Consider the following 16,165-nt stretch of genomic DNA (forward strand, 5'->3'; position numbering starts at 1 on the left):
CGAACTGCCGTTCGAACTACCTGCAGCCATCGTCATCGAGCCGCTCCGTTCCTATGGCAACGTTCTGGAATATGTTGCCGAACGATGGGTACAATTTCAAACCTATCCCGTTTTAAACGGTGTTAGACAGGTCCGCATCGAGTTGCAGAAACACGTGCCTTCCTATCTACGTATCGGAGGCTGCCATGCCATTATAATGTACGACGGCCAACCTCGGCCCTGTTCCGGTTGCGGGAAAGAAGGTCACCTACGGTCTGAATGCATTCAACGACGTGTCGCGCAGCTCCCGTTATCGGAGGCGTCAGTCACACCCATGCTGACCGCCCTACCGGTCACTTACGCAGCGGCTCTCGCCACGTCTACAGTTTTGTCCAGTCCGTCGCCCGGTCCCTCCGATCGGCACCTCCCATGGACCCATTACTTACGGACGGCGCAGACGTCCCACCTGACAACCTTGCCGCCGAACAGGCTCCTGCACCGGACGCTGAGGAGACCAGTACTTCTTCACAACACCTGTTTGACAATTTCATTATACCCATCGACGCCTTCGAACCAGGTGGACGCTCCTCCTTGCCGTCGTCCGACACTAAGGAACACGTGCGCAAACAACGCTCGCCACGTAGGCGCAAACGCCGCCGCCGTTCACCCACGGGCTCTTAAAGCGTCGCTACCCAAGACGACGAAGACGACATCCAACCAGCCGACATTTTCACGGAGAGGTCAGCGGACAGCTTTCACGATGAACAAGACGTTTCGCAGGAGTAGACCATTATGGAGGTCGCCACGCACAATGAAACGATCGGTGCACAGATTCAGACGCCTGTCTCCCTCCCGACAGCTCCAGATCTCTCTCACCACGATGCAGTTCCCATGGACATTGGACAGACCCACGGCACAGGAGCATGGGCCGACGACGTCGAGGAAGATACGCCCTCTCCTCTGGATGACTTGCCCCCCCCCCCCCCCCCCCCCGGGCGAGGCTGCCTACCTGTTAACATCAAAAGCGAGGCACTGCAGCAGATGGGACGGGACTGCCTGTCGGTGCCCTGCTCATACTTCCCTTGGTGATGGTAGATGCGCGCCCACCACCACTAAAACAAACGAGCCTGTTCGCAACACTGAACATCAACATGATCGGCACCGCACCCAAGCTAAGCTTCTATGTGACATGGGCCTCTGATGTCGACGTCGCCCTTCTTCAGGAAGTACGCGTTGCCACACTACCACCGGTCTACGGCAACGGCTCATACACGTCCACATGTGATCAGTCAGGGCGTGGAGTGGGCGAAGGAATCCCACTCACGGACACGACATTCCTTCCCTCTGGTAGGGGCGTGGCTGTTACCATCTTCGACAGGCGCGTCATCAATATCTACACTCCGTCTATCTCCACGAACCGACGGCAGCGGTCCACATTTTTGGGACATGACGTGGCGCCCCTGTTTTCTTGGCGGTATGATCGCCTTATCATGGGAGGCGATGTCAACTGCGTCTTCCATCCGCCGGAGCAAATGCCTGGTTATTCGCCATGACCGGCGCTGCCCACCATAATCGAAGATTTTCATCTAGTGGACGTTTGGAACAAAATTCATGGCAATTCCCTCGGTTTTACCCATTATACAGCACGTTCTGCGAGCAGACTGGACCGCTTTTATGTCTCTGCCCACCTAGGCAACGAAGTCTCCAAAGCAGAACGATGACCCCTTGCATGTTCGGACTATTACGCCGTCATTTGTTCCCTGTCTCTGCCACCTCAGTCAGTATGGCGCAGCGGAGTTTACTGGAAGCTTAATACCTCCCTCCTTAATGATCCACACTGCCGACATTGTACTGCCACTACATGGGCGTGTTGCGAAAGACGCCTCCCGCAGTACACATCCACGTTCCATTGGTGGCGCCAATGTGCGATCAGAAAGGTCTTACATGCAATGTGGCAAGGAAACAGCAGCATGGCATCGAGACACCACAAATTTTCACTACGCCGTCCTCCGTGAGCTCGATGCGCTCCCTCCATCACCTGAAACCAGTAGGGAACGACAGCGTACTAAAGCTGTTTCTCCTGTTTCTCCAACGTGCACGACTGTATGATGTCCTGGTGCGTTCCTGACGACAGGACCTCCTCCACGACGAAACGCCATCCACAATCCATGCCGCATCCGACCATCGTCGTCGACGTCGACTTTTTGTCCCCAACATCACGACCTCCGACGGTGATCGCCACACAACACAGGCGGCAGTCTTGTCTGCCTTTGGCCGGCCGGGTGGCCGAGCGGTGCTAGGCGCTACAGTCTGGAACCGCACGACCGCTACAGACGCAGGTTCGAATCCTGCTTCGGGCATGGATGTGTGTGATGTTCTTAGGTTAGTTAGGTTTAAGTAGTTCTAAGTTCTAGGGGACTGATGACCTCAGAAGTTCAGTCCCATAGTGCTCAGAGCCATTTGAAGCATTTTGTCTGCATTTGCTGAACATTATCGCCAATTTTATGACGACGAACCTATGGCAACACCAATTCCTGATAATCTCCGTCATTCCCTGACCGGACCCTCACCGTAGCGGAGTCAACGTCCATGATGTCTGCAATCACCGCAGAAGAAGTGGTAGAAGCGATCAACAAGGGGGCCAAGAACAAATCACCAGGGCTGGATGGTCTCCCCGTGGAGTTTTACCCGGCGTTCACCACGTTAATGCTTCCTCGCTGGACGGAAATGATTATGGAACTCTTTACTCCGTCCTTCCCAATTCCACCTGAATTCGTCACTGGCATCCTTCTACCTGTGCCTGTCTCTGCATATCGACCCCTTACATTAATGGCTGCAGGCCTCTTAGCAGCGCGCATACGCACCGTCTTACCTACGGGCCTTTCACCGGAGCAGACAGCACGTGTTTGTGGGCCACCTCACAAACAGCACTAGGAGAATGTCGTGACCTCATCGCGCTGGCAGCAGTTTGTCGCCTTCGTGCAGCACTGGTATCCATCGATTTCTCGAATGCCTTTGATAGCGTTCGACACCCATTCCTCCTCATGGTGGCGACACGTATGGGGTTCCCATTACTCTTTGTCGATGCCATTCGCCAGTTACTACTTCCCGTGGTCTCGATGGTACAAGTCAATGGGAGACTTGTAGGACCGACTCCTATACGCCACTCTGTGCGTCAAGGATGCCCTATGGCTACTTTACTATATACCATTGCACTTCAGCCCCTCATGACTCGTCTTACCTGTAGACTGCAGGGTCTCACTTTGCGTGACTGCACCTTTCACTGCAGGGCTTATATCGACGACCTCCTCATCTCACCTGCTCCTCCACGGAACTCAGTGACGCCATCCAATGGATCCATCAGTATGGACGTCTTTCTGGTAGCATTCTTAATGTCCGTAAATCGACTATGATGCACATTGGGCGCGGCCTCCCGGTTATGGTGCCGATCCCACTCCCAGTCACTACCACCCTTCGTTACTTGGGTATCGAATTTACGAGCTGCACACAGCGCACAGTGGCCCTCGCTTACCTGTGGCTTTTGCAGTCGATTCGGCACCATGTCCGCGGTCAAGTGCATCGTAACTTAAACCAACTCCATCGTGTGTCCTATGTCAACATGTATGTCGGCCCTAAACTGGTACACGTCGCCCAAATCCTCCCAATGCCGTTACTCCTTGGCCGCCGCATCCAATCAGCCTTTGGATATTTCGTGTCAGCAGGGGCACTTTTCAAAGACGGCTACAACACTCTAACACTTCCTCCTGCAGAAGGTGGCCTCGGACTCGTCAACGTGCGGGCACGATCTTGTGCACTCTTTGTCCACACTCTGTTGCGGCACTGGCGGGGGCCGGTCCCGTCCTTAACAAGCAGTCTCTCAGATATCCTCCGACCAGCTTCTCTCGATCCACCTATCAATGTGGCAGCTATTTCTCCATTATTGCACCATGTCACCAACTGTTTCATACAACTCAGCTACGTTCGGGCCGATTTCCAGTCACCCGTCCTCCCCGTACAAAAGATTATTATCGTTTGTTTATGCTGTCCACCCCTTGCTACCCCATGCTGCTTCAGCAACCTGACATTAACTGGCGAACGGACTGAGGGTGAGCGCATGCACCCTTTTTACCGTCGTCTGTGTCTGCACTCTGGTATGTTTTAGTCTATGGAAAATTCCCGACTAATAGTCGACTTTATCGCATAGGACTGGCCACCTCCCCACTCTAACCTGACTGTCAGCTCGAAGACACCGACGAGCATCGTCTTACGTGCCCTCTCAAACGAAACGTTTGGTTCCTCATCCAACGAATTGTGGGCCTTTACCTCCGTGCCCCGTCAACGACGGTAACCCCAGATTTCTTGTTGTTGCCCCAGACATTTCACTACCCTCTTGCTAAGCACCATACACCCATCTGGTTTCGAGGACAGGCTTTAAAATATCTCTTTAAGAGTGGTCCGCATCAGTCCTTGACTTCTGGTACCAAGTTGTGACCGCGCATAGAACCCTCACCCGAAAACCATCTTACCGACAAACATTTGCCAGTTATCTCCGCAGCGTCTTCCTTGACCCCCGTCAAAGTTGGGATGTGCCATGCCTACCCTTATCCACGTTCTGATGCATCGACAAAAAAATAAAAAGACAGAATATGTTATATTTAATGTTTTTCTAATATTTTTGTTTAACTAACAATCATTTGCATATGTACTGTTAGTTTGTTCAATTAAAAAAAAAAAACGGTAGCTGAGTGGTCAGCATGACGAAAAAAAAATGGATAGAGTGTCTGCCATGTAAGCAGGAAATACTTGGTTCGAGTCCCGGTCGGGGCACACATTCTCAGCATGTCCCCAATGATGTGTATCAACGCGATGGTGGTCTAGAATGGAAAAACGGCACTTACAGCGGCCGAAGTAAACACAAACACACGGTGCGCGCCTCGCCGCTGCGCTCTGCCGCGTGACCGCCTCGCAGCACTGCCGGCGGCAGGCTGTCCATCTGAGCCACCGACGGCACAGTGGATAGTGTGCTCGCAGGGACTTATCCCTTGCTCTCTCCCCGGGGAGCAACATGTCCCCAATGATGTATATCAACGCCTGTTTGCAGCTAGGGTGTCGATTTAATTCTCATTACATTTATTGAACTCTAGACAAAGCTTTCTTTTACTGCAGAACCATGACAGTTTAAATTTATATTGACGCAAGGCCTTGAATTAAGCCCAAAAAAATTTAAATAAATCTACAGTAGATTAAAACATCGGTCTGAACACTTTCAAAGCTTTCATGTCTTTAGGTAAACTTTACAATAAAGAAACAAATATTCGCAATTATCAAAATATTAAATCACTTGAAAGATAAAGAATACAATTGCACGTAGACCAATCCCTTTTATAATAAGTGAACATCAATCGGGGCGTTACGAGAACTACACCGTTTATGTGGCGGGTTAATTTTAAACTGGGCAATCGGGTGGCACCACTCGTACATTCCCACCTGCAAAGTTGTTAGTTTGGCCTTACATCAACAGTTTCCTCACGTAGTAGTAAAAGCTCCTGCTTAACACAAAAACTGTTAAGTACTTATAATAATCAGCGACGTGAACAAGATATCTTGGCCTTTGATAACATCAGAGCTTGGCGTAGTTACCGGATTTAAAGACAAGGCTTTTAATTTACCCAGAAGTGTTTACCAAACTAAACGACAAATTGAAATCTTAAAATAAACACAACACCTCGATTGGTTCAATTTAAAGCAACGATTTAGATGACCAAAATACTTACTTAATAAGAAAAGATGCTGGGCATACTTAGCCACACTACAAGACCCGTTGCAAGCTAACCGCGCTGCTGGTAGAATGTTCACGTGCTACTGTCTTGAGGATTGCGCAATGAGGTAGAAGGACAGAGAAACGACCACTAGGCGCTAAGGTGGTTGGACGTCCACGACTCTTCACAGAGCGTGGGGTTCGGAGGCTTGTCTGCTCTGCAAGGTATGATAGGTGGTGATCTGTGGCGTCTCTGCCGAAAGAGCACAATTTTGATGCACGCCGTTCATCTTCCGTTGTTGATCATAGAGCTCCTGAGCAGACCACGCCGACATGTTTACAAGTTGACCCAACGACATCGTCAGTTACGATTGCAGTGGGTACGGGACCATCGAGATTCGAACGTCGATCGATGTAAACGTGTCGGCTTTTCGGGTGAGTCACATTTTTGCTACACTTGATCGCTGGTCGTCTCCACAAATGCAGTTATCGAGTTGAACGGCGGCTCGAAACGTGCAGCGCGCCATGGACGCAGGCTGGTGAGAGCATTGTTATGTTACCGGAGACTTTCTACTGGGCTTGCGTTAGACGTTTGTAATAATCGATGGCATACTGGCAACTGCGAACCACCTGCATCCTTTTATGCTTGATGTCTTCCTCAACAGCGATGTCATCTTTCAGGAAGTATAATTGTCGAAGTCTCGAAGCCGGAACCGTCCTACAGTGGTTTGATGAGCATTATAGTGAACTCACGATGTGTCACGGCACCAAAATTCGCCTGATATAAATCCTACGGAACCCATCTGGATCGTTATCGGGCGCCATCACAGCGTAGGTAAATCAACGACCTGTTATTTACGTTAATTACCTGATCCGCGCGTAGACATTTAATGCCACATACCTCCACGAAGCTACCAACAAACCATCGAGTCCCTGATACGCAGAATCAGTTACGCATTACGTTCCAAAGACTAACATACAAGCTGTTAAGCAGATGGTCAGAATGATTTGGCTCATCAGTGTATAGGAGTTGGATGAACATCCTTCGGGAATGGTATAGTGGTACATTTTAGTTATTTGTTTCATGTGCTGACTACATGGACACGAGCGCAGGGATTTCCACACACCCTGTCTCCTCTGCTGTCTTATCAACGTACAAAGCATCTCATATCTCTCATCGACCTTAACGCTCTGGTCTGAACATGATAGAAACATTCGTTCTGATTAAAGCACTTCTGCCCAACTCAGTCACTCAGCCGCTTTCTCTAAGTCCTTTTTAGAATCAGGAATCCGATTCTGGAATGACCTCCCTCATTACATCAGAGAACTGAACATCTCCAGCTTTAAAGACAGTTAATGACATATCTGTAAAGCAACGATAATGACTAATTTTGTTCCTGTATGGAATCATTACCTCACTAAATCCTTCTATCCAACCCTTCTCATTCGCAGTGCTCTTATATGGTGCAATTTACCTTACTTTTTCTTCCTGAGAATTTTGTATATCATATAAATCTTTTGTACGCCTATAAGAACTTTTTGTATCTTCCGCTATCACTATCATTATCATCACTATTATTGTTATTATTATTATTATTATTATAATTATTATTATTATTACGAGGGTAATCACAAAAGTAAGATCTCATATTCTTCTGTAAGTACATACAGCTGTTTACTTCTACAATGGTTTACATCAGTTTACAGCTTGAACATTTAGCTACTTTTCGACATAATCACCATTTCTGTCGATGGATTTTTGTAGACCCTGTGGAAGTTTTTGAATGCCCGTGTCACTGGGCGCCAAATCAGGACTATAGGGTGGGTGGGTGATTATGTTTCACTGAAACTGTTGCAGGAGAGCAACGGTTTGCCGAGTGATGTGTGGGCGAGTGTTGTCATGGAGAATGTGTACGCCCATGCTCAACATTCCTCTTCTCCGGTTCTGAATAGCGCGTTTGAGTTTTTTCAGAGTGTCACAGTACCTTTCGGTGTTAATTGTGGCCCCAGCGATTCATTTCCGACGACGAGGTGAAAGAAGACGTTCATAACTTTCTGAACAGCGTGGTGGCGAGCTGGTATGATATGGGCACACAAAAACTGCCACAGCGTCTACAGAATGCATCGGCAGATTTGGTGATTATGTCGAAAAATATGGCTCTGAGCACTATGGGACTCAACATCTTAGGTCATAAGTCCCCTAGAACTTAGAACTACTTAAACCTAACTAACCTAAGGACATCACACACACCCATGCCCGAGGCAGGATTCGAACCTGCGACCGTAGCAGTCCCGCGGTTCCGGACTGCAGCGCCAGAACCGCTAGACCACCGCGGCCGGCGTCGAAAAATAGCTAAATGTTCAAGCTGTAAACTGATGTAAACCATTGTAGAAATAAACAGGTCTATGTAATTATAAAAAAGTAGGAGACCTTACTTTCGGGATTACCCTCTTATTATTATTATTATTATTATTATTATTATTATTATTATTAGTGACAGCGGCAATAGTAGTAGAAGTGCTGTCAGTGTTAACTTTTGTTAGTTCTAAGTCAGAACTACTTAATCATGTACTCTCTACACACATTCAGATCATTTTTATTACTATTTGCCCCATTGAAATTATTATTATTTCTTAAGCAACTATAATATAAAAATATCATGTATGTAGGAAGTCCTGATCCGATGTAAGAGAGAGCCTGAAGGTCCTAATCTGATCACGTTACATAAATAAATAGTACAAGACGGCAGAGAAATTATACAGAGTGATTTTTTCCACTGTGTACAAGCTCTAGAGATTGATCGATAATAGGATGCAAAACAAAAAAGATCTAATGAACTTACGTCCAGAAATGCATACGTTTCATACTAAACACCATTTATTCAGTAATATTTTGTTACAGGGACTGCAGTCCAATAAGCGCTGTACCATGCAGTCACAGTTACAGTATGCATGGTTTCTTCTTGGAGGGTGGTACTGTTCTTCATATGTCATGCACTGGCGCCCTCTCCTACCACAGTGTTTGGTAATATTGTGTCCGATTCACTTCTCCTGTTGACTCGGCTTGTAGTGGATGTGATACAGTGTTGTACACAATGGCTCCTTATTCCAATCGAGAGCTTGCCGACATGGTGTTTATTTACAGAAAGGCAAAAGGCAACGGGTGATGGGCTGCAAGTTTGTATCAGGAGACCTATCCCCACAGACAACAACCACAGCATTCAATGCTTGCAACAATGTTTCGCCGTTGTCTGAGACAGGGTCGTTTCAGGAAGCAGGAAATTATGAAGGACGTACCCGAAATGTTAGGGCACCAGACTTGGAGGAAAATATGATTAACATTGCGGAAGGCAACCGCCGTGTCAGTACCAGGCAGTTGGCCCGCCAGTACAGGGGAAGCCAGACGACCGTGTGGAACATTCTCCATGACAATTATTACTACCCTTATCACTTACAGAGTGTGCAGGGCTTAATAGCGACAGACATTCCACATCGGGAGTAGTTTTGTCACTGGTTTCTTCACCAGGCAACCACGATTCCGGGATTTGTTTAATCCATTCCATTCACAGATAAGGCCATCTTTACGCGGAATGGTATCTTCAACTTTCGTAACAGTCATCTGTGCAATAGTATGCAGAACCCTAATGGTATGGTGACACCGGGTCATGACCTTCCTTGCAGCTGGAATGTGTGGGGCGAGACAATTGGCGATCGTATTTTGGGACCAGTGTTCCTGGCACGTCGCGCAACAATCCGGAACTATCGGCGTTTCTTACCGGTGACTTTTCCTCTCCTGCTGGAAGAAGTGCCATTGATTATTCGAAGGGTTATGTGGACACTACACATGGTGCTCCAGCCCACTTCGCCGTTAACGTCCGGATGCATCTCATCGTGTCTTGCCTGGTCGGTGGATCAGACGAGGGGGGCAGTTCCATGACCTGCTCGTTCACCGGATCTGAACTCGTTCGATTTCTGATCATGGGGCCACCTTAAAAGTATATTGCATGTAGAGCCCATTCCAGATACTGGAGTTGCCTTTGACACTGTTCGGATGCAGCCTGGCCGATGTGAAAGTGTGAGACAGAACAGGTTAAGGCGCCTACATGCATGAGTTGGACATGGAAACCATTTCAGACACCTACTATAACTGTGGCTCCATGGTATAGCACGTATTAGACCGCAGTCTCTGTAACTAAGTATGACTGAATTAACGGTCTGCAGCATGGAAATCATGCATTTCCGGATAGAAGTCCATTAGATCTTTTTTGTTCCGTATCCTCTCATCGATCAGTCCCTAGACTTTGTACACGGTGGAAAAAGTCACCCTGTAGAATGGGTACAAGGAACTCATATGGAAAAGAAATAACTAAACATTTTACACCACCAAAAATGGTGAATTCTAAAAAGATAGCAATGCAGAATTTCTGTGAGTGCTTGATTCGTGTTTCCAGCTGAGTTACCGGTTCCCTCAGCAGTCGTAAAATGAACTTCATTACAAAAACTCTGACCACACATTATAACAGTTCTCTTTTGACAAGGAAAGTAATAGGGAAGATTAGACAGTACTGCTGAATCGTCGACAACATCAATACAGACAGTAAACAAATTATATTCCGACAAACATCTGTCACGGTCACAACCGCTATTGTCCATTACACTTTGAAATACTTAAGTCGATTTTTGTTCCCTCAAAACTGACTCTCTTTGGATGACAATAACTAATCTGAGGTTTGATAATAAACTGAATTTCACAGGCACTTTCTTAAGAATGGCACAGTGCACGATCTAGTTGCTTTTCGATTATAACTGTGGTTCTACAAATACAGGACACATGGATCAATTTGCTGCATTTATTTCTTGGCTGCGGTGGCTTACGATCACAGTCAACACTCAGACAGTTAAAAATGTCACGAATCTAAGTGCCCTGATGTTATGTAAATCATGCATAAATTTGCTTCCACAAGTTCAAGCACTTTCGAATGACTACCGGAAACGAATGAACATACTGAACTCTGTCTACCTCTCTCTACGATTAACTTGCTTGTTTCAGACAAGAAACCACCTACCTCATGGCCACAGCGAGGACAGGTCGTCTTCCAGAAGATGTATCTCAAATACAGCCCAACAGACCCTCCAGTTCTCAAGAACCTCAATTTCACGATTCACCCTACCCATAAGGTTTTGCTAGACGTTCTTAATCAGATCAGAAATTGTCGTGTGTATGTCTTTACGTAGCTCCTACATCTTCGATATCTGTCTAGGTTGGCATCGTCGGTCGAACAGGAGCAGGGAAGTCGTCCCTTATCTCCGCTCTCTTCCGGCTGGCCCCTATAGAGGGAGCCATTCTGATTGATGATGTGGACACCAGCTCTCTGGGACTGCACGACTTGCGGAAACACATCTCCATTATACCACAGGAACCTGTGCTCTTCTCAGAGACTCTCCGCTTCAACCTTGACCCGTTTTCAGAGTTTGAAGATGGAAAACTTTGGGATGTGCTTGAAGAGGTGAGGCCCTATATGTAAATTTACTGAACATGTCTAACGTATATTCATGTAAATGTCAATGAAATAATGCTTTGATTATATTCTGCAACTCAAAGTCTTGAGTTCAACGTCCTGTCGATGACATGGTCAAAGAGACGAGGTACATTATCATTGATTGGACAACGTTAGGGAAGAAAATCAGTCTGGGCTACTCAAAGCAACCATCACTCAAACAGTCGTTTGCAGGAGTTTACAGAGACCATTGAACACAAAAATATGCGTGGTCAGCCAAGTACCCAGAAAAATTGTGCAAAGGACAGGTACGGGACTCGTATTCTGTAGGACGATAGTTCAAATCCCGGTCGAACTACCCAGATTAAGGGTTTCCATGGTTCCCCTACATCACTGAATTAGAACGCCCGGATCTTTTTTTTTTTTTTTTTTTTTTTTTTTTTTTTTTTTTTTTTAAAAAAGAGGGCCTTGCCGATATGCTTCCCCAGCCTTCCACACTTGGAGCTTACACTCCGTCTCTAATGACGACGGTAAACCAAATCACCCTTCTCTTTCTTCAGTAGTTAAGCATTTGAACCATTCCTTTCTTAAATCTGATTCTAGTGCCTCAAGCCTTAGTGCTCCTCGTTGGTTTGCAGGACTTCCAAATTCTTGAAGAGAACACCTAGAAGAAATGGATTCACATTACATTTATCTACAGCGAGCACAAGGAGAAGATATAAAAATGCAGTAAATGAAGCAGGCAAAAAGGAATACAAACGTCTCAAAAATGAGATCGACAGGAAGTGCAAAATGGCTAAGCAGGTATGGCTAGAGGACAAATGTAAGGATGTAGGGGCTTATCTCACTAGGGATAAGATAGATACTGCTTACAGGAAAATTAAAGAGACCTTTGGAGAAAAGAGAACCACTTGCATGAATATTAAGAGCTCAGATGGAAACCCAGTTCTAAGCAAAGAAGAGAAAGCAGGAAGGTGGAAGGAGTATATAGAGGGTCTATACAAGGGCGATGGGCTTGAGGACAATATTATGGAAATGGAAGAGGATGTAGATGAAGATGAAATGGGAGATACGATACTGCGTGAACAGTTTGACAGAGCACTGAAAGACCTGAGTCGAAACAAGGCGCCGGGAGTAGACAACATTCCATTAGAACTACTGACAGCCTTGGGAGAGCCAGTCCTGACAAAACTCTACAATCTGGTGAGCAAAATGTATGAGACAGGCGAAATACCCTCAGACTTCAAGAAGAATATAATAATTCCAATCCCAAAGAAAGCAAGTGTTGACAGATGAGAAAATTACCGAACTATCAGTTTAATAAGTCACAGTTGCAAAATACTAACACGAATTCTTTACAGACGAATGGAAAAACTAGTAGAAGCCGACCTCGTGGAAGATCAGTTTGGATTCCGTAGAAATGTTGGAACACGTGAGGCAATACTGACCCTACGACTTATCTTAGAAGATATATTAAGGAAAGGCTAACCTACGTTTCTAGCATTTGTAGACTTAGAGAAAGCTTTTGACAATGTTGACTGGAATACTCTCTTTCAAATTCTGAAGGTGGCAGGGGTAAAATATAGGCAGCGAGAGTCAATTTACAATTTATACAGAAACCAGATGGCAGTTATAAGAGTCGAGGGACATGAAAGGGAAGGAGAGGTTGGGAAGGGAGTGAGACAGGGTTGTAGCCTCTCCCCGATGTTATTCAATCTGTATATTGAGCAAGCAATGAAGGAAACAAAAGAAAAATTCGGAGTAGGTATTAAAATCTGCAGAAGAAATAAAAACTTTGAGGTTCGCCGATGACATTGTAATTCTGTCAGAGACAGCAAAGGACTTGGAAGAGCAGTTGAACGGAATGGATAGTGTCTTGAAAGGAGGATATAAGATGAACATCAACAAAAGCAAAACGATCATAATGGAATGTAGTCGAATTAAGTCGGGTGATGCTGCAGGAATTAGATTAGGAAATGAGACGCTTAAAGTAGTAAAGGAGTTTTGCTATTTGGGGAGCAAAATAACTGATGATGGCCGAAGAAGAGAGGATGTAAAATGTAGACTGGCAATGGCAAGGAAAGCGCTTATGAAGAAGAGAAATTTGTTAACATCGAGTGTAGATTTAAGTGTCAGGAAGTCGTTTCTGAAAGTATTTGTATGGAGTGTAGCCATGTATGGAAGTGAAACATTGGACGATAAATAGTTTGGACAAGAAGAGAATAGAAGCTTTTGAAATGTGGTGGTACAGAAGAATGCTGAAGATTAGGTGGGTAGATCACATAACTAATGAGGAAGTATTGAATAGGATTGGGGAGAACAGAAGTTTGTGGCACACCTTAACTAGAAGAAGGGATCGGTTGATAGGACATGTTCTGAGGCATCAAGGGATCACCAATTTAGTATTGTATGGCAGTGTGGAGGGTAAAAATCGTAGAGGGAGACCAAGAGATGAATACACTAAGCAGATTCAGAAGGATGTAGGTTGCGGTAGGTACTGGGAGATGAAGAAGCTTGCACAGGATAGAGTAGCATGGAGAGCTGCATCAAACCAGTCTCAGGACTGAAGACCACAACAACAACAACAGTTAGCACCCCCTGAGTAATGTTTGTGAAATAAAGTAATACCAATAACAGCATGGCAAGACGTACGGGGTGATTATAGTTAAAGTTTCAAACCGCTGTAGAAAAAACACCACTGGTCAGAAAGAGGTCAAATTGCAACGGAATATTATCGGAGAAGATGGGAAAACGTATGCTAGAAGAGAAATAAATAGGTACAAAATGTAACAATAGATGGCGCTGTATGCATCATAATTTAATAGTTGTCGACTACAAATGCGTAAGGTGTAGGTCTGAAGTTAAATAAAATTAACTACTCAGTGTTGGCGTGTGATACTGTTAGTCACGTAAGCCCATCTAGCACGACAAGGTCTTATCACATCGGATGGGAAAAGACAATTTTAAATTGTCCAAAGGCCAAAAACCGCATAAAAAGCATAAATAAAAATCAAATCGGTGCAAACAAAACATGTTCAGTATGCTGTCCACCGTTCCCTGTAACAAGTTGAAATCGAAAAACAGTATGTTTCGTATCTGATCGAAGTGTTTCCGGGGTCACGTCCAGAATCTGGAGCGGAATGCGTGCCTTCAATGCAGCTAAGTTTGCTATAGGATCAAAGAACACAACATCTTTCAGATACCCCCACAGTCAGAAGTTACACGGAATAAGATCAGGTGATCTGGACGGCCAGGCTGTAGGTCAACGGCGGCTGATAATTCTAGCGCTTCCAAAATGGCGCTTCATCAGCCGATTAACTGGATTTGCAATGTGCGGAGATGCGTCATATTGCATAAAAATGATCCCACGCACACATCCACGCTGTTGGAGAGTTGAAATGACGTTGCTGCGCGAAAGACATTCATAGCGCTTACCAGTGACGGTACAGGTAAAAGGACCGGAAGCACCTGTCTCTTCGAAAATATTTGGCCCTATGATAAATGATGCCGTACACCCGCACCACACAGGGACCTTTTCGGGATGAAGTGGTACTGGTTGATTTGCGTGTGGGTTTTCCGTTGCCCATATTCGACAATTCTGTGTATTGACATACCCTGTCAGATGTAAGTGGGCTTGACCTTCGCCTGTCCACAAAATCTTCCACGGCCGATCATTGTCCACTTACATGCGAGCAAGAAATTCTAAAGCAAAGGTCTCTCTTGCTGGCAGGTCAACAGGAAGCAACTCGTGCACTTGGGTAATTTTGAATGGCTAGCAAAGAAGGATGTTTCGTAGGATTTTACACACCGTGCTCACGGGTATGTCCAAAGTTCGGGCAATTCTCGGTGCACGTTTGCTCACCACCACTCGTCTCCTCCTGTATTGCTGTGGCCACTGCTTCCACTGACGTCGAATCAATTCGTTTCCTCCCGCTGCCAGGTTGCACACCAAAAGAACCCGTCTTTTCGAATTTCCGAATCATTTTCTCCAGACCCACGGCAGTCATCGTACATCAAACCCCTCAGTGTCCGGAACGTCTGCAGAGAAACGCGTGCACAGTCATCATTCTTGTAATACGGCTTTACAAGCAGAGCGCTGTCCTACATTGAGACAGTAATGGCGAACGTAGCAGACGCGAAAGGAGGAAAAGCCGTGTGCCCGGCGTGTTTATACCAACTTCAATGGGTCGCGCGCATGACAAGTGTTTTCATTTACGTGTTCTGACATATTGATCAACTTTCACACTATTTTTTTCTTCTGCCATACGTTTTCCCCCTTCTCCGATAATATTCCGTTGCCATTTGGCGTCGTTCCGACCAGTGGTGTTATTTCTACAGCGTTCTGGAAGTTTAAAGACAAAAAGCGATTGGCGCAGTTGTTAGATTGGTCACTACTGCTACAGTGGCAAGGTATCAAGGTTTATCTGAGTTTTAACGTGGTGTTGTAGTTGGCGCACGAGCGATGGAACACAGCGTCTCCGAGGCAGCGATGAAGTGGGGATTTTCCCGTACGACGTTTTCACGAGTGTACCGTGAATATCAGGAATCCGGTAAAATATCAAATCTCCGACATCGCTGCGGCCGGAAGAAGATCCTGCAGTAATGGGACGAGCGAAGACTGTAGAGAATCGATCAACGTGACAGAAGTGCAGCCCTTCCGCAAATTGCTGCAGATTTCGATGCTGGGCCCAGCGCGCGAACCATTCAACGAAACATCATCGATATGGGCTCTCGGAGCCTAAGGCCCACTCGTGTACCTTGATGACTGCACGACACAAAGCTTTACGCCTCACCTGGACTCGTCAACACCGACAGTGGACTGTTAATGACTGGAAACATGTTGCGTAGTCGCACAAGTCTCGTTTCAAATTGTATCAAGTGGATGGACGTGTACGCGTATGGAGACAACCTCATGAATCCATGGACCCCG

At 46.2% G+C, this 16,165-nt stretch overlaps 1 protein-coding gene across 1 annotated transcript in view; it reads left to right on the forward strand.

The window, feature by feature from the left end:
• LOC126158699 (ATP-binding cassette sub-family C member 4-like) overlaps positions 1-16,165 on the forward strand; it is a 179,096-nt gene that overhangs the window by 130,237 nt on the left and 32,694 nt on the right. The window contains exons 18-19 of the mRNA XM_049916462.1: positions 10,788-10,915; positions 10,999-11,244. Of these exons, the coding sequence (XP_049772419.1) occupies positions 10,788-10,915; positions 10,999-11,244 (374 nt within the window). The remainder of the gene's footprint in view (positions 1-10,787; positions 10,916-10,998; positions 11,245-16,165) is intronic.

This window comes from Schistocerca cancellata, chromosome 2, assembly GCF_023864275.1.
Source record: "Schistocerca cancellata isolate TAMUIC-IGC-003103 chromosome 2, iqSchCanc2.1, whole genome shotgun sequence".
NCBI lineage: Eukaryota > Metazoa > Arthropoda > Insecta > Orthoptera > Acrididae > Schistocerca > Schistocerca cancellata.